General features: G+C 41.4%; 1 protein-coding gene across 2 annotated transcripts in view; it reads right to left on the bottom strand.

Moving 5' to 3' along the window:
- Window positions 1-4,942: 4,942 nt before the first annotated feature.
- Window positions 4,943-24,828, bottom strand: part of LOC110696740 (DNA-binding protein RHL1-like) — a 35,236-nt gene continuing 15,350 nt past the window's right edge. For both annotated transcript variants that reach the window (XM_021874098.1, XM_021874094.1), the window contains 2 exons: window positions 6,294-6,344; window positions 4,943-5,442 (listed from right to left, as the gene is read on the bottom strand). In XM_021874098.1, the coding sequence (XP_021729790.1) occupies window positions 5,407-5,442; window positions 6,294-6,344 (87 nt within the window). In that variant the 3' untranslated portion in view covers window positions 4,943-5,406. The remainder of the gene's footprint in view (window positions 5,443-6,293; window positions 6,345-24,828) is intronic.

Raw genomic sequence — 24,828 nt, 5'->3', positions numbered from 1 at the left:
CAATCATAACCTGCCACGTGTCAACCACGTGGACCAATTAGGGGCTGCCATGTGTCATGCTCCAGGAGGTCCAACACGGACCAATCAAGCCACGTCACGTGGCACATAGATTGCCAACCTGGAAAACGGCCAATAAGGCGCGAATCCCAAGGCAAGCCCAATCAGTCCTAGGTTTACCATTTAACCTAGTATTGGGCACGTACTTCGAGGCTATAAATACATGTAATTAGCCTCCATTAAAGAAATTAACTAATACAGAGATTATCCCACGTGCATACTAATTGCTAGACCTTACTTAGCATTAATTGCACTCTTACCAAGGTTGCCCACCGCAACTAGCCTGATCACTCCTCTCTTCGGAGGAACCAGATCACCTTTCCGCATCTTTTACTCCTAAAACACGTTCTAACTTGATCGTCGGAGGCGGAGCTCCCACCAACTGGAGTTTCCGTTGTTTTGCAGGTACATGCGCACGGATCCAGTCCCGGAATCGTAACTCTCCCGTTGGACATCAAAAAACCCCGAAACACTTTGAGTCCCTCTTTACAACATCTTCAAAAGTGAAAGGGAATATGCTAAATCCCCCATCAAAGTAGCACGACCCATCTCCTCTAAACCTTGGTCTTGCAGTAGTTGATATGAACATTGCCTTTGGCATTTTGGTGCTTGATTGCCCTGATGTGTATGTGCCCTTCTCTGTTTTTGACAAATAACACCCCTGACTTTTCTTGTCAAGTTGAACCATTTATCGTCAATGTGAACAAAGTCGTACATTGGAAAGTACTTTATCTTTGTCCATGTTGTTGGTCCCATTAACTATCGAAGCACCCACTTCAACCTTGCTATCTTATTACTATCACTGTCTCAACCCATGAGATTCCACCAATCCCACATTCATCAAAACTACCATCCACTAGCGCCACTGCTGAGTGGTGCTGAACACTATGTTGTCGAGAAATTGATAAGAAATTGTTGGAAATTTACCATCTCTGAGGAAATCACTCTTCCCTGTTTTCTCACCTCTTGATCTCCTTTCTTAATTTTCTGTAAATTCTTTTTATCTCCTTTTTCACCGAGGCTATTTGTTTTTCACGGAGTACAATTTCAATGGAAAATAGTTAACCATGGACATCATGTTTGAAAACAATTTTCCGGAGAAAAATTCAAATTTAGTTTAATTTTCCATGCTTTTCTTGTGTGGAAAGTCATTTTTCCACGTGTTGCTTTTCTTTGATTCTGTTTACCACATGTCATTAGTTGTTAAGTTATTGTTATTTAACATTGTGAACCACATTAATTGGTACAAGTTAAATGAATAACAATCCCGAAAATTTAATAAATTTTGGATATCATGTCAATATTTTAAATTTTAACAAGTAAATATTTGAAAATTCTATGACAAACAATAGGGATTTTTATGGAGATATCATAATGTGAAAAGCATGTTGGTTAGCTACGAGTCAATTTAGGGACTTGACAAACTTATCATTTCAAAGTTGGCGTGTTGGTGCAATTTATGTCAAAATTTCTTTTGCAAGCATTTCACGCTCCCCCAAATGACCAAATTTGCAATAATACAATTCTTCCATCCTCATAATTTCTTCATAAAAATTCTCTATGTTGAGTTGATTGATCAAAATGTCTTTTAAGAACATTATCACTTATTGTTGTTGTGCAAAAGTATGTTCCTTGTCTGACCCTTTTCGCCAATATAATTCGGGGCTTCTTTTGATGTGGCCTTGAATCCGATTAAGTATCACTCTCAGTTTGAAAGGTATACACTTTGAATAGTCATACTTTCCATCCACTGTCGATAGAAGAACCAACATCAATGTCGACAAATGTCTTGGAGAAATTGCTCCTTGATAAATCATTACCTGCTTGCAGGGCCGTCTCGGAAGTTTAGGAGGCCTGTTCTAAACTTTAATTTAATATACTATAGTATTTATAATTTATACTAACTTAAATGTCTATAAGCTAAGAATTTAAATTTTCGATAAATTTTGATAAGCACAAAATTCGGTTTTTTTTAGAGTTTTTTATTCATTAGATAATAAAGTAGTAACTCAATGGAACTTTGATTAAAATAAAACACATGCATCATATCAAATCGAATTTGGCCATACCATCCTCAAAGCTTCACCATTCCTTTCTTAATTCAACCTTAAAAAAAAAAAAAAAAAAAAAAAAAAAAAAAAAAAAAAAAAAACTAATAAAAGGTTAGATGTCGGCAGACTACAGTAGTATATACTAGCATTGCAGCAAAATTAATCAAATTATCAAACTTTCTCCCTAATTATAGAAAAAGAGTGAAAGACAGAGACTCACCAATTTACGACCATTGAACCATACTGATGTAATTTTGATAAAGAGTAGCAAATTTTGAAAGATATAAAAAGGGGAAAAATTCAACGGTTGTAAAAAAAAGATCTACAAATATTGAAATTTATTTATTCACTCCCGTTGCTATAGTATATTAGTGTAGATATGGGGAAACATTTTGAATTCCCATATATAATTGAAGTTTCATGGAAAGAGGAAAAATAATGGAATTGAATGATAAAATTTTGGTAAAGAAATAATAATTAAATGACAAATTTAAGGAAGAAAAAACAAGATATTAAGAGAATTGAAGAAGGAAGGTTGAATCTAGAGAGATAAATTGGCGTTAGAATGATAGAATCAAAATTGAAGGAATAATTAATCGTCTTTTAAGAAGTCAAGGTAATTGCAAATCGTATTGTAGCACTAAAAAAAAACCTAGCCTCTCCTCTCTCCTAAACTTTAACCTCCATTGTTAATTTTGAAGGGCTTCCATCGAATTTCACTGGTGAAAAGCCCCAATCTTTGTTTCTTTTACGTTTTTTTTTTATTTTGTTGTTTCTTAGGTTATAATAATGTCTCCCTCGAAAGAACTGGTTTATCTCGTTCGAAATACAAGGTTTTTTTTTATCTCCTTTGAAAGACAAGATTTTTCGAACTCCTTCGAAAGACAAGGTTTTATTTGCGCTTAATATGATCTCTAGTTGTGTGAGGCTACGATTGATTATTGTTCGGATTTGGGTTACGAAATCACCACAAGAATTTTCTCTCAAAATCAAATTATGAAGCGGCGACAGATCCACTCAAAAAGTTGTATGAGACAACAAATCGAGAATGTGTCGAATTGATATATCTATGTATTTGGATTTTTAGCTCTTCTCCGGTTAATTCTTGTTTGATTTTGTTAAATTTGTTTTAATTATCGGTAATTGTCAATTATAGATGTCGTATGGCTTTCATTAAGGAAATTTAATGTCTTTTAGGACTTATTTCAAAAAAAGAAGAAAAGAAGAAGAAAAGAAGTCAAGGTAATTAAATTAAAGAAAGAAAAAATTATGAGGATAATTAAAAGATCCGGTTGTATCAGTAATAAAATCACAAATAAAAAACGGGCCATTAAAATTTATGCCTTTATTATTGGGGGCCCTGTACCTGTGCACACCGATATACGGCCATGCCTGCTTCTGCTGATTTCTCATTGTACATTTAATAGCCTGTGCATCAAATGGGCCAAAAGATAAATTTTTAAATAAAATACTTTGACAATCACTGAACCCTTTTTGTTGTCCATAGATGAAATAAACCCTTGTATTCTATCCAACACACCTTCAAATTCAATCGTATTACTTTCTACATAATTATAATTCATCAAATCTTTAACCATTATTAGTGTATTTTAACAAATACAACACTTAATAAGGTTGATTGGAAAAATGATTTAGGATCCTTTTTTATTTGGATTGTATAACTCATTAGTGACAAGTAATTATTATTCTTTTACGTGATTAATCAAAACAATTTTTGATACTTATGTTTTGTGGTACAACTAAATTTTACACGTCACTATCTGTAAGAACTGAGTTGATGACATAATGCACTTGTAACAATTAAGATTTTCTTTAAGCGTAATTAATCAAAACCATAGTCGGTTTTGATGTTATGTAGGTATCAATATTATTGTTTGTTCGCTATTTCAAATGTCTAAATATTAAATGTCAATATAAGACTCGCGTACGATCAATATGGGCACATAGTCGGTTTTGGTGTTATGTTTAAATTCAAAAGAATTCCTTATTCATCCCAATGTCTGCATGTATTAATGATTTAATATCAAACAATCAAATTGAAGAAATAAATATAAAATAAACTCACTTGATGTGGAGTTACTACACAATTGAGAACCCGACATTAGTGACAACAACAATCCGGCAACAAAGTGGGGCGGTCATAGAGGACTAGAGAAGAGAGAAAAATTAAATGCAAATGGGTAAGGTAGAGGGTTCAAGTGGTGGTGTGTGAGTTGTTGGATTAATTGGTTGGTAGAGTGGTCAAATTTGATCAAGATAGGTGTTAAATAGGGTTTAGAACTTTAGTTAGTAATTTGAGGATAAAGGTTTGCAACCAATCATACTTCGTTATATAGTTAGGTTAGCCCCAAAAGCAGCAACTAATGGCTCGTATTGAAAAGCTTAACCACAGTCCACAGGGTCACTTAAAAAAAAAAAAAAAAATCCAAACAGAACTTGATTACTAGGCCATAAAATTGCCCTTTAAAATTCGCCTTATGACACCGAGAATAACTGGTAATGGTAATGTCCAATACTTTCTCAAAAAATAAGTCCATAACTATATTTTGACATTACCTAATATTCCCATTATCTTTCCTTCTTCCTCTCTCTTTTTGCAACCATTAATGGTCTAACAATTGCTAGCTAAGCAATAAACGATCTTGACTGATTACAAACAACACTAAAGGCCAGACACTATACAATTGCTATTTTCAGACACAGTCTTCTCTTCCACTTTTCCAGATCTATAAATGTAGACTGTGAGGCAAATGGAAAAATAGCAAAAGAAAAGGTGAGGATCATGGCGTTATGGTAGCAAGCAATGATCATGATTTCAGAGTCACCAAAGACTAAATAAACTATGAAAATTGAAGATATAAACCCACAAATTATTTATTGAAGAGGGTAGACCATACTTAAATGCAGCCTCTCTAGTTCCCCTAATGTTAACTCACCATATTGGAAAATCATTTCCTCTATAAAAGTAACAGTGTTATAAACTTATGCTCAAAAAGTCCTGGGAAATCTACTTTTAAACACATCAATATTTTTCATGGGATGAGTAGCCACTTCACCCTGATTTCATGTAGAGTTGCTGATTTGTATGCCCGGCCCGTCAAGCAGTCATCAATTTTACAATCTAAACAGCAATGGATGCAGATATATGAATACCTAACGTCCAAGTTTGACATGCAACGGCTGTCACGGAACACCATGCATTGGCATCCAGCAAACGCGATAGCCCCTACATACAAAGCTCTCAACCCTTCTATCACAGATAATTAGCCACAATATATCAAGCTTGCCAATTGTCATCACTTTCATCAATTTCCTGGAGAAAAGCAAGAATCAAGCCAAAGAATTTTAGCAACTATTATTACTAATACTTAGCAGGTCATGAAAGCATTATTAACGTTTCTTTTTTTTTTTTTTCTTTGGAAAGAAAGCATCCCATATGTAGTGCTGTCAGTGAGCCTGAGGCCTGACACAGCTACAAACACCACAACTGGAGCTGATCCAGACATTCATAACCTGCCTTGACAGTTGACACATAACCCAGCTGCCACCAAAATCTACTAGATTTGGAATAGAAGAACCCACAAACCAGTATAAACTAACCTGTACAAAATGAAAAGCAACCTCACCACCACCCCCCCCCCCCCTCTTCTCTCCATCACCTCTCCTGAGAAGGGAAAAAAACACCTTATCCTTCCTTTAGCTAGTCCTTGCAACATTAACCTATTGTTTGGATAAGGAAATGGAGAGAAAGGGAGGGAAACAAGTCCCCTTGTTTGGAAAAAAAGGATAGGGGAGGCTGGGAGGGATCCAACTTCCCTTTCTTTCTATTAATCGCCATCCCTTGATAATTGAAGTGGTTTGGAGGGCAAATGGAGCTCCACCTTCCCCCTCACCTTCCTCGTCTTTCCCTTCCCCTCCCTTCATCTTGCTATCCAAATGTGTAAAACCTTAATAGGCCAACTATTCTGGCCATAATTATTCTTCTCAAGTGATGTGGTCCACAATCAACTTAACCAGGAAAATGTTCTAGCAAATAAACTTTATAATCAAAAACTAAAAATCAACAAGGATGGGTTGAACCCCAACATTTGTTACCGTCTTTCCCCTGCACACAATGACACTGGTATAAAGTTGAAAGAAATTGAGAAAAAAGTAGGATGTGACCTCTGAGGCACTTGAAGATTCCTCAATATCATCTTCATCTTCATCTTCAACCTTCAAACGGTAAAAAATAAAAAATAAAAAATAAATAAAGAATATTAAAGGTAGCAACAAATTTTTAATTCCACATCATCGTATGTGTCAAGGAAAGATGCTGAACTACCAACAACAATAAAACCTTAGTCTCAAAAATGATTTTAAGGTCAGCTAACATAAATCATCACAAGGAATCATCCACAAAAAATGCAACTGAAAAAGTACAGAAATGAGTCAAAGAAACATGAGAAAGTAGAAGTGGAAAATATAGGAAGCAAGAAAATGATGGAGGTGTAAAGTGGAAACCCTAAAATGAGATGTAAGAAAATAAAAATCTTTCGAAATTTTCCAACAAAGGGTCAAGGGTTTGTTTGTTTTACCTTATTTTTCTTGAATTTTTTTTTATTTCAAGAGGTTGAACCAAATAGAGCCTATGAGGTGATGTGACTTGTGAGGGATAACAAATGAAAAGGTTTGAGAAAACCTTAAGATAGAGTAAATGAAATATGCTTATGGGAGGAAATTCTGTAAAGCACAATAAGTAAAAAAATAAAAAAAATTACAGAAAAAATTGAGATCTTTGGACGACTTGTTGGTCGGAATTTTTGTCTAAGTTTCGACTAGATTATACAAGATTTTGGGGGTGATTAATTAAGATCATGAATGAAGAATGATGACGAACAATGATGAATGTTTGATTTTCTAAATTTTAATTATAATTTAATTTTCGAAAATGATTTTAATTAATAAAAATAGATTTTCAAATACTATAATTATGTATTATTTAAAAAAATACACGTATTTACAATTATACAAGTATACTTTGGCTTTTTAAAAATAAATGAAAAATGGACCAACTATAACATGCCACGTCACCTTATTATGGTGCCTTTTTTTTTAGGAATGACACAATAACCCTCCCCGCTATATAAAGACATCATTGAGGTGCTCAAGAAGGCGGAAGAAGAAGACACCATCGCAACAACTGTTATTCCGGCAACCGTAACAGAAGCTTTGAAGAAGGAAAAGGATAACAAGCTAGTTCGTGGTCATCTTCTCACTATATGAGCAACACCTTGTTTGACTTATTTGTCAATTTGTGTTGGAGAATTTTGGAGTATTTAGTTGATTATATTTATGTTATGTTAAGTTTAAGTCATTTGGTTAAGGTGTCATGACTTACACAACATATGATTAAGGTAGTAGTATACAACTAATCAAGAGAAAGAAAGAAAGAGGCTTATTTGTCAACTGCTACATAAGATTTCGGTTTCGATATTTCTTATTTTAGTATGGCAGTTACTTAATGCATTATAGCTAAATGTATTAATTGAAGACTTAATGCATCGTTTAGCGAATGCATTGTTTCGGTTTCATATCTTTTGATAAAGTTTGGCAGTTAATGCATTACTACTTAATACATTATTTAGTGAATGCATTGTTGCGGTTTATATATATATATATATATATATATATATATATATATATATATATATATATATATATATATAAGACTCCTCCTATGATGAAGGGATATAGATGAAATATTATTTCTATCTTATCACTTTGGCATAGGAAGTTATAACCAGTTGTTCATTATCACAAAATTACAAACACTTTTATACATTGAATTGCAATAATCCTACAAGATATTGTAATTGTTATTCGTTGTATCTCCCAAGTAATTTCCGTGATACCCGACTGTAGTATAGGGTCGTAATTATACTTTTGGGAAAGTGATCCCGTTCACGCCTCAAAGTATTTCGTTAATTTCATTTCCATATTTCTATGTGACCTTGTTTACTAGAAAATCCTCAACAATTTCAAGTAAGTAAGACCACTTTAGAGTCTTTGGAGATGAAATATGGTTCAGATGATGCGGGTAAGGAAAAGTACGTGGTGGGTAGGTGGATCAACTTCAAGATGGATGATGAGAAGCCATCATGGGTATAACTACGAAAACTTGGTGAAAGGTGCTCAAGAAGGCGGAAGAAGAAGACACCACCGCAACAACCGCCATTCCGGCAACCGTAACGGAAGCTTCGAAGGAAAAGGTTAACAAGCTAATTCGTGGTCATCTTCTCACCATATGAGCAACACCTTGTTTGACTTGTTTGTCAATTTCAAGTCAAGTAAGGCCACTTAGGATTCTTTGGAGAAGAAATATGCTTTGGATGATGCGGGTAAGAAGTATGTGGTGGGTTAGTGGATCAACTTCAAGATGGATGATGAGAAGCCAATCATGAGTATAACAACGAAAACTTGGTAAAGGCATGAAGATGTGTGAGACCCTACAAGCCAATGTTCTCTTGGAGAAATTTCCTCCATCTTAGAATGACTATCACAACTCTTTGAACCACAACGACATAATACTTCAAGAGCTCATTAGCCACATGAGAACCGAAGAGGCTAATCGCCTTAAGGATAAATTTGAAAATTTGTCTCTTAATTCTTCTAAAAATAATCTTGTTAAATTTATTTGAATGTGCCTAAAAACAGGAAAAATTCTAAGAAGGGAAACAAAAAGTCAAGGGAAAAACTTTACTCAAAACAACAAAATCTAAAAGCCTAAGGGAGCACGCTATACGTGTGGAATTATTTGACACAAAACATATTAATGCAACCGTAGGCATGGAGCCAAGAAAGATGGCAACACCTCATAAGCCAACATTGTTGAAAAGGAAAAAATTATTGCAGCGATTGATTAGGGGATTTTTATCCACCAATCACCGTCTGACAAGTGGACCAACCAGGTTCCGCCACGTGTCCTTCACGAAGGCCAATAGGAGCCTGCCACGTGTCAATCACAGATACGTCCTCTACGGACCAATCGAGGCACGCCACGTGTCCACCCATGCCAAATGGGAAAACCGGCCATCAAGGCCCAATCCAGTCTAGAGGCCCGATCAGCCCTAGGTTTACCTTAAACCTAGAGAGTTGCACGCTTCTCAAGGCTATAAATACTTAATTAATTCTCATTAGAGAGAGGATTGAATAATCAAGCAATCAAGAAATCAAGCAGAGAAGAACAGAGTTATTAACAACCGGCTAATCTCGCTAACAACGCAGATTACCAACACTAAGCACTCTCACCTAGAGAGATCTCATTACTTTAATTTCTGTATTGATTACTTCTTAATCAGGTACTAACTTGACCGTTGGAGGCGGAGCTCTCAGGAGTCTCCGTTATTTTGCAGGTACAGGCGTCCGGTTCCAGTCTCGGAATTGTAACTCTCCCGCAGGACATCAGAAAACCCCGAAACATTTGGCGCCGTCTGTGGGGAGAGTACTTCAGAGATGGCATCCAAGTCTGTACCGACTCCAGAAGAGAGGCGTCCCCTAGACGACCCTCAAGTTCAGTCGGACCATGATACCGAAAGTGAATTTGAAGTGGAAACTCATACAGCTCCAGACGGGACCCTAAGGGCCCGACGTACCCGTCATACCGAAAGGAGGGAACGGGAGCATCTTCACACAGGAAGCGAGCCAGCAGGCGCACCGCCTGCTCGGCAACAGCCGACTGATGGGTCTGCTCCCATCACAAGGAACGAACTCATGACCTTCATGAGGGACTTCAAGGGAGAGATTCAAGAGTTGATCAACAAAAAGCCGCCTGCTTCAGTCAAAGAGCAGTCGGCCAAGAAACCTTCCACTTCACTGAAAAGGAAGCCAGTTCAAGGGCGAGAGGCGACTCCCCATCCTAAATCCAAGAAGCGGGAGCCACCTGCTCTTGATTTCACAAAACTCCGCTATCCTACGGGAAATAGGAAACCGGTTCGTCATATTCAGGCGGACGGGTCAAAGCAAACGTTCACAGATGCTCGGCACCTGCTAGAGCAGAAGAAGAGTGACCGATTATCAGAGTCGGCTTCTACTTCAAATTTTCAGGACAGTTTGCGAAATGCCTCGATGAGGCATACTCAGTCGTACCATGAGAGTCAGTCAGGCGGCACCTCCCGTCAGTCCGGCTTTCATAGTGCCCAGGCGGTACCGAACTTACCATTTGTGCCGCAACAACAGTATTTTATGCAGCCACCTCCATTTGGTGGACCTGCAGCAAAAAACGTCCAACCTATGGACTGGCAGTTACGGCTGCTTAGACTTGGTGAACAGCCGTCGGCCTTCTCCAAGGAAATTACTGAAGCCGCTCAGCCGGCCAAAGTAAAAAATGTTCTAGTAGGCGCCTATGACGGCACTACTAACCCAGAAGACCATCTGATGGCATTCACCAACCTGATGTACCTTCAAGGGTTGGATGATCCCACTTGGTGCAAGTGTTTCCCAGCGACTCTCAAGGGAATTGCACAGCAATGGTTCGGCAACCTGCCGACTGGTTGTGTAAACAGCTTCAGGACGCTTGCTTACTTATTTGCCTCCAACTTCGCAATGAACATCCCTGCGAAGAAAACGACCCTTGATTTGGGAACAATTCAGCAGGGCGAGAAGGAGGGGCTTCGTTCTTACATCAGGCGGTTCAACCTGATGAGAATACAGATTCAAGGGTTACCGGATGAGGTAGCTTATACTGATTTTTTTAGAGGTCTCAAAGACGGGTCTACCTTCAAATTTGATTTAGTTCGAAAAAGGGTGGCGACTCTTCAAGAGGCCTTGATTGAAGCAGAAGCCTATATACAGGCGACTGATCTGTGTACGATAAAACAGTCGGACGGGAAAAGGTTCGACAAAAGAGAAGGACGACAGAAACAGTCGTCTAACAAAGATGAGAAAAGAAAAGAGGTCTGGGCGGCTGATCCCTCTAAACAGCCGGCCCAGAAAAAGAGAAAAGAATTCAAACCATACTCCCCAAAGTATGTGTTTAACAAGGATAACCAGTTTATCTTGAAAGAAATAAAGGGACGGCTCTCAATTGAGAAGCCGCTCCCCATGAAGGGTTCTGCAAACAACCGGAACCAAGACAAAATCTGTGCTTATCATGATGACGTTGGTCATCACACCAATGACTGCATCAGTCTCATGCGGTACCTAGACCGCTTGGCTGAGCAAGGTGATCTTGACACTTATGTCAAAAAATCTACGGGGAACACTTCCTCAAAACAGCAGTCGGCCAAAAAGAATCAACAGGCCGACAGTTCCGATACAGATGATGCAGTCGTCTACACCATTGCAGGCGGCTTCTCAGGAGGCGGCCCCACTATTAGGGGCAACAAAGATAATATAAGGCGGTTAGATGTAAATTCCGTTCACCAAGAACGGCCGTCCAAATATACATTTCCTGAGATTGTCATCACTGAAGAGGATCTAGGAGGGGTAAGGGGGCCGCATGACGACCCTCTCGTTATTGAATGTAAAGTGGCCAACCAGAGAGTTGGCCGAATCCTCATAGATACCGGGAGCTCCTCAGATCTCATCAGCAGCAAATGTCTGTCAAAACTGAAATATCAGACGGACTGCATACATCCGGCCTCCCACCCTTTAATAGGGTTTGGAGGAGGAGTCGTCCACCCACTGGGACGAGTAGATTTACCCATTCGTCTGGGCGAAAAAGGGGAAGGACGACACATGGTAGTCCGGTTCCTAGTAGTAGAGGAACTCTCGGCCTACAACATGATTTTGGGTCGACCAACCCTGAATATTTCCAAGGCTGTTATAATCCCGTCTCTTATGTTGCTCAAGTTTGAGAGGGATAATGGAACAGTCGGCTCCCTAAGGGGAGATCAGAGGATGGCCCGAGAGTGCTATCTCTCGGATGTCAAGCCCACTGTTATGGCCACTGGGTCAAGTGGAGAAAAAACATACCTTGACAATGTCAAGGAGAGTGCGCCTGTTCAAGAAACAGGCGACAAAAAGAGAAAGGCGTCCCAGACAGAGTCCGCAAGAAAAGCAAGAAAATAGCAATCATTGGCAGAGGAGCGGCCGGATGAGTTCCGCCCTCAGCCGGCTGGTGAGCATGCGGACCTGATATTAGACGACTTCCGTCCTGATCGAACAGTCAAAGTTGGGACGACTGCTCTGAGAAACCTTGGTGATGACTTTCACAACCTGTTGAAAGAATACAAGGACATCTTTGCATTTGAGGTCCATGAAATGCCAGGCATTAGTCCTGATCTGGCAGTACATAAACTCGCTGTGGATCCGAAAAAGAAGCCGGTACGGCAAAAGAAGCGGAACCATGGTGAGGAAAGAGGTCAGGCGGCAGCCGCCGAAGTCAAAAAATTACTTGATGCAGGGTTCATTCGGCAATGTTACTTCCCAGATTGGGTTGCAAATGTGGTGCTTGTTAAAAAGCCGAATGGCACCTGGCGAATGTGTGTAGACTACACAGACTTGAACAAGGCGTGCCCCAAAGACAGTTACCCTCTGCCAAAAATTGATAATCTGGTCGACTCAACAGCCGGCCATGCCTTGATGAGTTTTATGGACGCCTATTCTGGTTTCCATCAAATTCCTTTATGGAAGAAAGATCAGGAGAAGACGGCCTTCGTCACTGATCAGGGATTGTACTGTTACACGGTCATGCCGTTTGGTCTTAAGAATGCCCCGGCTACCTTCCAACGAATGATAAACACAGTGTTCTTTGATCAGATTGGGAGAAACGTCGAGGCATATATTGATGATATGATTGTCAAGACTAAACTTCAGAAAGATCATCTGAAGGACCTCCGAGAAACTTTCGCCACACTCAGGCGGCACCATGTCATGCTCAATCCCAAGAAATGTGTATTTGGAGTTGAGTCTGGGAAATTTCTCGGATTTCTTATCAACCAGAGAGGAATAGAGGCGAACCCTGAGAAGGTACAGGCGGTAATTGACATGCAGTCGCCTCGTACCGTCCGAGAGGTTCAAAAGTTAACAGGTTGTCTGGCGGCCTTGGGGAGATTCCTAAGTCGATCAGGCGACAAATGCCTATACTTTTTCCAGGCAATTAAGAAAAAGGCAAGGTTTGAATGGGGGCCGGATGCTGAGGTCGCCTTCCAGAAATTAAAGGTTCACTTGCATTCCTTGCCGAGGCTGGTCAGCCCTTTGCCCAAAGAAAATCTCTACATGTACCTGGCTGTCTCTGATCATGCGTTAAGCGCTGTGCTCCTTGCTGAAAGGGACGGCTGTCAGCTCCCGGTCTACTTTGTCAGTCACGTACTGAAAAATGCCGAGTTGAGGTATCCCCTAGTGGAGAAATTTGGTCTTGCACTCTTCATGGCTGTTAAAAAATTGAAGCCCTACTTTTTGGCACATGCAGTCGTCGTGTATACAGACCAACCTATCAAGCGGCCACTTACCATCATGGAGTCGTCAGGCCGAATGATCAAATGGGCCATAGAAATACAGAGCCTCGAAGTTACTTTCGAGCCTAGAAAAGCAGTGAAGGGGCAAGCCTTTGCTGACTTTATTGTAGAGATGACTCGTCCTCCTGACTCTCAAGTTCCAGACCAAGTCTGGAAGGTATATGTGGACGGAAGCTCTACTTCAAACGGTTGTGGAGCAGGCGTCGTATGTCAATCTCCAGAGGGCGACAGGTTCGAGTATGCTCTACGCTTCAGTTTTCAGGCTTCAAACAATGAGGCAGAATATGAAGCTTTACTAGCCGGGATCCGCATGTGCAAGGCGGCAGGGGCAAGAAAAATAGACGCCTGTTCTGATTCACAATTGATAGTGAGTCAGTACAATGACGAATACGAAGCAACTCATCCGGCCATGATCAAGTATTTACAGGCGGTCCGACAAGCAGTCGGCTCCCTTGAGGATTTCCATCTGATCCAAGTGCCGAGATCAGAAAACAACCAGGCAGATGCACTTTCGAAATTAGCTTCATCCGCCTCCTCCGATACTCCTCGAACTGTTTTTTGGGAAGTAATGGAGAAGAGAAGCATCGAGGAAAACCCTATTGGAATCCTAGACAGAAGCTCAACCTGGATGGATTCAATCAGGGCATATCTGACAAACGGTACACTGCCGAATGATCCTCAACAAGCGGCAGCACTGAAAAAACGAACCTCCTGTTTTGAAATGATACAGGGAGAACTTCACAAGAGGGGGTACCTTCAACCCTTCTTAAAGTGTGTTACTCCTGAAAAGGGACGAGAGATACTAGATGATCTTCACTCTGGTTTCTGTGCTTCCCATATAGGTGGTAGGATGCTTGCTCAAAGGGCAAGGCGGCAGGGCTACTTTTGGCCTACTTTGGAAGCAGATGCAATGGAGATGGTGAAAAAATGTGACAAGTGCCAAAGGTTTGGCAAATTAATTCACCGTCCGGCTACTGACCTTACTACCATTCACAGCCCACTACCGTTTGCTAAGTGGGGCATGGACATTCTGGGTCCATATACGCCTGCTACAGGCGGCAGAAGGTATATACTTGTTGCCGTTGACTACTTCACTAAATGGGTAGAGGCGGAGGCTGTAAAGGGGATCAAGACGAAAGATGTAATTTCATTCATTTGGAAAAACGTCATCACTCGGTTCGGGGTTCCCATGTCTATGGTTTTTTGATAATGGTCCCCAATTTGAGACGCCTGTTCTCAAAACCTGGTTGGGAGACCAAGGAGTTGCCCACTACTTTGCATCTGTCGGCCGTCCACAAGCAAACGGCCAGGTAGAAGCCTTTAATAAAATCATCTCAGACGGTCTCAAGAAAAAGATTGAACGAGCAGGCGGCCTATGGGCGGATGAACTACCACATGTTCTCTGGGCCATTAGGACGACTGAAAAAGGGGCGACTGGAGAAACTCCATTCCTCCTAACTTATGGTGCGGAAGCTGTTCTTCCAATAGAACACTACGAGCCGACTCTTCGAGTAATGCTATATGACGAAGAGGCAAACTGGGAAGCCATGCGCTTGGCATTAGACTCACTTCCTGAAAAGAGGGGCAATGCTGTTTTGCGCCATGAGATCTATCGCCTGAGAATGACTAGATCATACAACAAAAAAGTACACAGGCGTCCACTCAAAGTGGGGGACTTTGTACTCAGAAAAATGGAAGCAGTTGGTAGGGCTAATGAGTCTGGCAAACTAACTCCCAACTGGGAAGGACCCTACCGAATCTATGAGGAAGTCAGGGACGGTACCTACCGTCTGGAAACACCAGACGGACAATCGTTGCCTCGAACTTGGAATGTAGATAACCTTAAAAAATATTTCTTCTGAGAGATGTAAAGTAAAGAGCTACTTGATAAAGTTTGCACTTACTATTTAATTGTATTACGAGGGGCATGCCGTCTGTTCCTTACAGTCGGCTACTCTCCATTGAGTTTTTCACTCTATCTTCTGAGGGGCACGCCGTCTGTTCCTTTACAGTCGGCTACTCTCCATTGAGTATTTTACTCACTTAGCTAAAAAGATTAGGGCCTGGCCGACCCTGTGCCTAACAGGCGGCTACCCTTCTCTCACTTAGCACCTACGTTCACCAAGAACTTACAAAGGCCACCGGCCGAATGATCAGACCAGGCGCCAAGCCAACTGATCAAATCTACAAAACTAATTCGACCTGTCCCAACATCATAGCAGGCGTCCGACGGCATCCCTCCGGATGAAATTCGTCGCAGAGAGCAGCTCCCTTTTGGGTGGAACATTGTTCTATAAACTAATTACACGGCACCTATACGACGGTCCCCAAGGGCAACCACGTAGCCGTTTTTGAGACAAGGATAACTCTACCACTAACCAAATCAGTGGTAGCAGTTGACATCTGAGTCAGATGACCGCCTGTATTACTTGGGATAGATGCAGGGGGTACCTATTGAGATGATAGCCAACAAACATTGGCGAATCAAGGGGTCTAGCCGGCCTACGCCGCCTGGTACCTCTACGTCTCAAACAAAAGTGACGGCGACTGAGTAACTCCAACGTTAACTCATAGTCACTCCTTCAAATTTGGTATGGAATCTAAAAAGTTTGAGTCGTCCGCCTGTTTTAAACAAACAAGGGCCCTCGAACCCCTATTCCTACTAAGTAACCTATTGAGTTAATAGCCAACCAACATTGGCGAATCAAGGGGTCTAGCCGGCCTACGCCGCCTGGTACCTCTACTACTCAATCTAGATTGTGACGAAGACTAAGTAACTCCTATGTTAACTTAAGTCACTCAAACTTAGTATGGAGCCTAAAAGGTATGAGTCGTCCACCTGTTTTTTATAAACAAGGGCTCTCAACCAATTCTCTTGCTAGATTAACAAATTACGAGTTAAAAGCCAACATTGGCAATAAAGGGAAACAACCGGCACCAGCCGCTTGTTATCCTACTTAATTCCTTGGCAACTAGGATATACTATTTACTTGGTCAGACAAATTGAATAAATAGTTCGAATACCGATTGAATAAATGGCCGACTGATCATCTATCCTGGAAACAGACAACCAGTCGTCCAGGGGCATAAGCGGCATACTTACTATTTGTACCTGTCTACTATTTGTACCTGTCTTAACGTTCGGCCATACAAAACAGTCGGTCTAGTGAACAAATTAAAAATACTTAGACAAATTTTGACCAAGTCAAAAATTTGATAAATGAGCCGGCCATTAAAGACCAGCAGAATATTCAAAACCCCGGCCCCCTGGCCGGGTAATTACAAAGCAAACGGCACGCAGGCCGTCAAAAAAAAAAAAAAAAAAAAAAAAAAAAAAAAAAATATAATACTTAAAGCTTAAGAAGGGGGCAGTTCAGTATCAGCAGCTGCCGCCTGGTCAGCACTCTTCTTGCTGGACTCGGCCTTAGCTGCACCCTCTTTTGATGCCTTACCCCCAAGTGGCACAAGCGCCACGACCGGCTCTTCCTCCTCCAACGCACCGTCCAACGCCTCTTCTTCAGCAGCCGCCAGGATCTGTTGATTATATATTTCCGAACACTGGCGGTACGTTCTTTCCCATGAGGCAAAGTCGGCACTGGGGAACAGTCGTTCCCAGGTCATGCGCTGGATTTGAGCGGAGTCCTCCACCATCTCCCGGACGAGCTCTTGTTTCTCTTGCTCGGCCTTATCCGAGAGCTCTTGGGTAAGACTCTTCTCTTGGTTCACCAGGCGTTCTTTTACGTTGGCCAAAGATTTCTCCATGGCTTCGTAAGAGTGCATTTTTTGGCGAAGAGGTTTCAGCTCGGCCTTAAGGTTGGTGACGGTCCCCTCCAGCTCGTCAACCTTCTTTTGGGCCGCCTCTAACTGAGCCCGAACAGCGGCGGTAGCCTGCGCCTGATAATAAAGAAGATCAATGGTCAGTACTTCATTTTGGGCAATTTGAAACATTGCCTTATCACAGCTGGAGGCGGCCATAGCCTTTGCGGCCTTTACCTCTTTGTTTTTCCGATCAATCGGCTTGCGAAGGCTGTTGACTCGGAGCAGGGCCTAAGTACAAAGAAAAACAGGCGTCAGACAGAAAAGTTAACAGGCGTCCTGGAACTCAAAAGCTCAAAAATATGCTAAGTGTACCTCAGCAAGGACCCCTGAAATCCCATCAAGGTCAAGGGTGCCGGCACCCCTGACCGCCTCCCTGTCAGATGGAGGAACTACTTTAACCATTGACTTGGCTACCTCAACCAAGTCAAGCCCTTGGGGGCCGGCTGCATTAAGTGAAAGGAAAAAACAAGTTAGACCTAGTCAAGCAGGAAGCAAGTGTAAGTTTTTACAAGTGAGTATTCATACATCTAGGCGGCCCCGCCTGGGTTTTTGAAGAAGTGGCCGGTTGCTTTTCAGCCGCCACAGTTTTCCTGGAAGATCCAGGAGAGCTTGCAACAGTCGTCCTACGGGCCTTGGGGTCCGGCTGTTGCGAGGAAGAAGCCCTTGGAGTGCCAGACTGAAACCAAAAAGAGTTAGTATATGCATAAGACAACTCCTAAAAAAGGAAGTTTTCGAAGCCTACCAAGGGTGCCCCCTTGTTGGGGAGTCGGCACAAGACTGTTGCATGAGAGAGGCCCGCAACATGGCCGCCGCAGTCTTGGATGCTGTTATTTTACTCATGGCGTCAGCTGCAAGAAATAAACAACAAAGTTAGTAGAAGTCCCAAGTAAACAAGGCGTGGAAAAACAGAGTATTTGTCAGGCCGGCTACCTCTAGAGCACCGACTGCTGAGGCCACAGGCGGCCAAAAAGTACTCGTCATAGAGCCACTTGAAGCTCGGGACGCAGTTTAGGGGTACTTGCTCTCGTACCCCTGAAGTAGAGTTCACCCTAGTCTCTACTTTGAAGAGTCCTTTGTCTAGGATCTCTCTTTTAGCCTTTGGGGGAACAGGCGGCATGCTGCGGCCGCCTGCGAGAAGAGGTGGATCCCTATTCCACTTGTTAAAACGTTGGTTCAACTCCGTGTCTGAACCCTCAATGATAAGGAAGGTGTTCCGCCAATCCTTCCATTTGTTCGCCTTACCTCTCGTCATGAGGTAACCCCTATGGCTTGTTAATTGATACCAGCCGGTACCGCCCGACTTAGGGGTCCGGCTGAGATAGTTCATGTGGGCGAAAGCCTCAAAGCCGTACATTTCGCACCCGGCCACATAGCCGAGTACGTTTACCCAAGAGTTGGGGGCTAACTGCCATAACCCCAAATCATACCCATCTAAAATCCGCTGAACAGCCGGATGTAATGGGAAGCGCAGTCCAGCTTTGATGGCCGCCACATAGCAGCCAAAGCAGCCGTCATCATAGCTGGTACCAGCCGGCCAGACGACAGTGTCTTCTGGATCCGGCACGAACAGTAAAAATTCCGGGCCCATTCTGTGGTTAGCAATAAAGCTCGCCACTTTGTCTTGCATGGTTGCGATCCGGCCCCGGGGTACCCTGCAGTAGTAGGGGGCGTTTTCCTCTCTGTAAGAGGCGGATGGCTCCGCCCAATTGTCCCCCTTCTCAACTGTATGAGAAAGTCTCGCCTCCTGAAGGCGGCTATGTTTTTCTTCTGAGCCTGGAGAACTGTGGCCAGAAGAGCTGGACTCAGACTCGTCCTCTGACGAGTCCGAGGAGGACGACTCCTCCCCTCTCCTAGAGGGGCCCGCCTCCTCTCCCTTAGAAGGAGCAGAAGGAAAATTAGACATGTCAACGGTAAGATGGGAAGGGAACACCTTGGCCCCTCTCTCAGAACTGTCGGCTTGACAGTCGCCTCGTTCTACATCTGGCGCCTGGTCAGATGTTTCACTAAGGAGCACCCTTTGGGAGGAGCCGTCTGAGTTTGATATCATAGCAGTCTGTTTTGTTCTGGCCATCACGTTCTGCATAGACACAGATACAGTCGGACTTTGTATAAAGAGCAAAGATGGGTCCAGAAAAGGGCAGGCGGCACTCCTAGTCCTAGATTCAGCCGTCCCCGGTGACCGGCTGATCACTAACTTAGGTCGTGTCGTGTGCTTCCGTGGTGCCATTTCAAAAAATAAAAAGAAAATTAAGAGTAAGAGAACTGAGTTACCTGAACGAGTGACGGTTGATGAAGTTCTGGAAATCCGGTGCAGTCGGCTTGTCAGAACAGGCGGTAGGTAGAAAAGGTCCGAAATGTCAGAGCAAGTTCAGGGGTCCGAATGTTCTCGCAAAGTTCTCAAATGTGAAAATGACCGAAGTCAGCACTTCCTTATATAGGCAAAGTGAGAAGGCGAAAGGTCGCTTCCAAATTCAAAATTTGGGCGGGAAAATCTCTCGGCCGTTTGCAAGGTGACACCTGAAGCAGGCCGTCGCCTGTCACCGTGCGACACCTGTCACAGGCGACACGTGACCAGTCACGTGCCACCTGTGAGGGGCAAATGATTAGGGGATTTTTATCCACCAATCACCGTCTGACAAGTGGACCAACCAGGTTCCGCCACGTGTCCTTCACGAAGGCCAATAGGAGCCTGCCACGTGTCAATCACAGATACGTCCTCTACGGACCAATCGAGGCACGCCACGTGTCCACCCATGCCAAATGGGAAAACCGGCCATCAAGGCCCAATCCAGTCTAGAGGCCCGATCAGCCCTAGGTTTACCTTAAACCTAGAGAGTTGCACGCTTCTCAAGGCTATAAATACTTAATTAATTCTCATTAGAGAGAGGATTGAATAATCAAGCAATCAAGAAATCAAGCAGAGAAGAACAGAGTTATTAACAACCGGCTAATCTCGCTAACAACGCAGATTACCAACACTAAGCACTCTCACCTAGAGAGATCTCATTACTTTAATTTCTGTATTGATTACTTCTTAATCAGGTACTAACTTGACCGTTGGAGGCGGAGCTCTCAGGAGTCTCCGTTATTTTGCAGGTACAGGCGTCCGGTTCCAGTCTCGGAATTGTAACTCTCCCGCAGGACATCAGAAAACCCCGAAACAGCGATGGTGGAAGAAGCCAACTTGGTGAAGAACAAAATTGAGTTGGTCTTGGACCCGGAACATCAAGAAACGTTTGTGCAAATAAGGCCTTGATGACAAAGTTTGAAGATGTAACCGATGGTGATCATGTCTATACGGGCAATAATAGCAGCGTCAGAGATCTTGGCAAAGGAAAAGGTCAATCTCAAACTCACCTCCGAAAAAACTTTGTTTTTAAATAACGTGTTGTATGTACCTTTTCTTAGGAGAAATCTTGTTTCGGGAGCCCTTCTCGACAAAGCCGACCTAAAGCTTGTTTTTGAGGCCGATAAGATTGTAATGTCCAAAAATGGAGACTTTGTTGGAAAGAGTTACCTCAATAATGGTTTATTTGTGTTGAATGGAAGTATTTCTTTTGCTTATATTGTTGAGTCTTCGATGTTTGGCACAACCGATTAGGCCACCTAAATTCTTCTTATTTGAAAAAATTAAAGGACATGAATTTAATTAATTTTTCAATGGATAATAAGTTTGACAAATACAAAATTTGAATTGAGACCAAACATACTGCAAGTGGTCTTAAGAAGTCCCAAATTACTTGAATTGATTCATTCGGATTTAGTGGACTTTAAAACTGCACTAGTGGGGGTGGTAAGAATTACTATATTACTTTTGATGATTTTTCTCGATATACCTAAGTTTATTTGGTTAAACCAAAAGATGAAGCGAGAAGTGCATTTTTAAAGTACAAAGCCAAAGTTGTAAATCAATTGGACTTAAAAAGGCAAAAGAGTTAGAACCGATAGCGGTGGTGAGTATGGTAAAGGTTCTGTAAAAGAATTTTGTGAGACTAATGGTATCACACATGACTTAAGTGCACCTTACACACCCCAATCAAATGGTATTGCCAAAAGAAAAAACATGTCTTCAAGAGAGAATGTGAATGTCATGCTTCTTAGTTTCGATTTGCCAAACCGATAACTTGTGGGGAGAGGCGGTTTTTTCCGCTTGTTATGTACTCAATAGAGTGCCCCATAAGAAGTTAGATAAACCCCATGTGAACTTTGGAAGGGATATAGTCCAAATTTTAAAATTTTGAAAGTGTGAGGGTGTTTGGCTAAGGTGGCTTTTCCAGATTTTAAAAAATCCACAATCGGATCTAAAACTTTTGAATGCGTATTCATTGGGTATGCACATAATAGTGCAGCTTATAGGTTCATGTTGTTGAGTGATAAGTCTATTTGTGAAGCTAGAGATATGGTATCTTTGAGCACATTTTTCTTATAAATAAATCTTTGTCTTCTAATGTATATATGCATGCTAGTAAATCAAGTGTTAATGTTCCCAAGTTGATTTTATGCCTAATTCTAGTCTCCCCTCTTCCTTTACTAAAGTAGTAAAAGTTGAACTTAGGAGAAATAAGAGACCTAGAGTAGAGTCTTCCTTTAGTTTGAATTTCGTGGCTTCTTTTGTAGTAAAAGACTTTGATGTGGATTATTTGAGTGAGCATGGTGTGTCTTTGTTTCTCTTAGAAGAAGACTCTAAGACTAATGACGAGGCAATAAGGTCCATATATGCTAGTTTTTGGAAAGAGGCCATTAAAAGTGAACTACACTAGCAAGTCCAATCATACTTGGGATCTTTCTGACTTTCCTTAAAGTTCTAGACCTATAAGTTGTAAAAGATTTTCCAGAAGAAATTAGACCAAATGGGACAATAGATAAGTTCAAAGCTAGACTTGTCATTAGAGGTTTCACTCAAAAGGAAAGTATAGATTTCTTTGACACCTTTTCTCCCGTGACTAAGATTGCCACCATTAGAACATTGATAGCTTTAGCGACTATTCATGACTTAGTGGTTCACCAAATGGATGTCAAAACGACTTTTTTTTTCTTAATGGAGACCTTGATGAAGAAATTTATATGATCTAATCGGAAGGTTTTGTGGTGTAAGGGCAAAAACACAAGGTGTGTAGGCTTAAGAGGTCACTCTATAATCTTAAACAAACTCATAAGCAATGGTTTGAAAAGTTTGATAGTACTCTTAAGAAATGTTGCTATGTTACTAATTCATCAAACTCTTCTTTGTACTTTAAGGAGTTTGGATCATCATGTGTTATAATTTGTTTATATGTTAATGATATGCTTATTGTTGGTACGAACCTTGAAGTGGTGAATGATGCTAAGGCTATGCTTTCCACTAAGTTTGAAATGAAGGACATAGGAGAAGCCAATGTTATTCTTGAAATTCAGGGAATGGTTTTTCCATGAGTCAATCTCACTATGTAGAAAAAATTCTATAGATATTTGACTCTTTTGATGTTGTATCTAGCAAGGTGTCATTTGACGCCCACATGAAGCTAGTGAAAAATAAGGAGTCTAGTGTATCTCAAGAGCTTTATGCAAGGGTGATTGGTAGTGTTATGTTTTTGATGAATTGTGCACGACCCTACATTGCCTATGCGGTAAGTAGACTTAGTAGACATACTCACAATCCAAGTCAAGAGCATTGGGTTACTCTTTGTCGGCTACTAAGGTACCTTAAAGGTATTATGGAGGTATGCTTGCATTTTAATTGCTTTCCTAATGTTTTAGAAGGCTATTATGATGCTAATTGGACAACCGATAATGATGAAGTTGTTTCAACTAGTGGGTATGTTTTTGTTTTGTGTGGAGGTGCTATTTTATGGAAGTCCTCAAAACAACCATGTTTAGCTCACTCTGCCATAGAAGCTAAATTCATTGCTCTTAAGTTGGGAGGTCATGAAGTAGAGTGGCTTAGGAATATCCTAGCCGACATACCGTTGTGAGGGAAATCTTCATCTCCGGTGTCTATACATTATGACTCTCAAGCGGCCATTGGAGTTGTCAAAAACAACAACTACAATGGTAAAAAGAGACATATGCATATGAGACACAAAGTTGTGAGACAATTTCTAAAGAATGGCGTAACTGCGTCGGACTATGTAAAGTCCGAAAAGAACTTGGCGGATCCTTTAACGAAAGGGTTAGCAAAAAAACAAGTTGAAGAATCATCAAGGGGAATAGGACTCAGGGCCACATGATACATTACATTTGTCCTAGTTCCTATGGTGATAATGGTTGGGTGTTAAAACTCTTAATCAGTTTTGTAATATCCACCGTTGTTTATTGTGAGGTTGAGCGCTTAAGCTCTTAATAGGTCCTTTTCTATTAAAACGCATTCTAGGACTCACTTATGTGGTCGTGAAGATTGGCCATCTTCTATGAAAACCTTGGTCGGTTTTCTAGAGCCTTCACTAGACCTAAGGTGAATATGCTTGGCTATAAAAGAGTATATCTCTTCGCAGAGTCTATGGAAATTTGGAGTAATGTATGTGTTGTGGAGGTCTTGAGCTAAATCTTGGAATTTTAGTCTTGAGCTAAATCTTGGAATTTTAAGGTTAGTCCACTCCATAGATCAAAAGTCAAAGGGTTTCAAGGTCTTGTCCACCCTTATACTTGTAGCTCAATGCTTTATTTTACTAAGCACTAGATTTTAAATTACTTATGCAATATCTAAGTGTTATGTATTGATCTCCTCTTATGCCCATTAGTTGCTTCTCATCATTTTGTTGTTTTCGTTTCCTCACTTTAGTGGGAGATTCTTGGGAGTAAAGAGAAGAAAGGTAGCTGATCATTGCACTCTAGACTGATCGGGTGTTTTTTTAACACATTTGTTTCCTCGATCGTCAGGCACGAGTGCAAAGTTGATTTTCTTGGGCGAACCTCTCTCGTCGGTCGAGCGCGCATGCAAGTTGAGATTATGTATCACTCATGCCCCGTGAGGCTGGCGCGGATGCGCGTCTTACGACACTTTCTCTTCCTCTTCGTTTGTAACCCCCTCTTAACAACTGTAATTAAATGAGTGTTTAAGAGGTTGTTAAACCCCCTTTTATTTCTGATTAAGTCTACATTCACTTGGTCTTCTTCAATCCCTTGAATATATCCATTGTTGTTTTATAAATTCCATGATAAAAATCAAATTTACACACAAAAATTAGCTAAACACATTTGTTCTTTGGGCATAAATTTACTTTGACTCCACCTCTTACTCTAAAGTGCCTTAGTGTGAGAGTGGTATGTAACCTTAGGGAACGATCCAGCGATTACAATTATGCACCCCGGTTGCGTCGGAATTCGTTTTCAAAGGCAGTGATATATCATAACACACCGAATTTCCTCTATTCTATTATTCTTCTTTATACTCGTTGACTTTTTGTATTAGACTCCATTTTTACAAATGTGTTTCACAATCACATGGCAGACCATAAGTTAGTGCA

The sequence above is a fragment of the Chenopodium quinoa genome, unplaced genomic scaffold, assembly GCF_001683475.1.
Source record: "Chenopodium quinoa cultivar QQ74 unplaced genomic scaffold, ASM168347v1, whole genome shotgun sequence".
Taxonomy (NCBI): domain Eukaryota; kingdom Viridiplantae; phylum Streptophyta; class Magnoliopsida; order Caryophyllales; family Amaranthaceae; genus Chenopodium; species Chenopodium quinoa.
The sequence above is the reverse complement of the archived record's forward strand: the minus strand, read 5'-3'. Positions and strand labels throughout refer to the sequence as shown.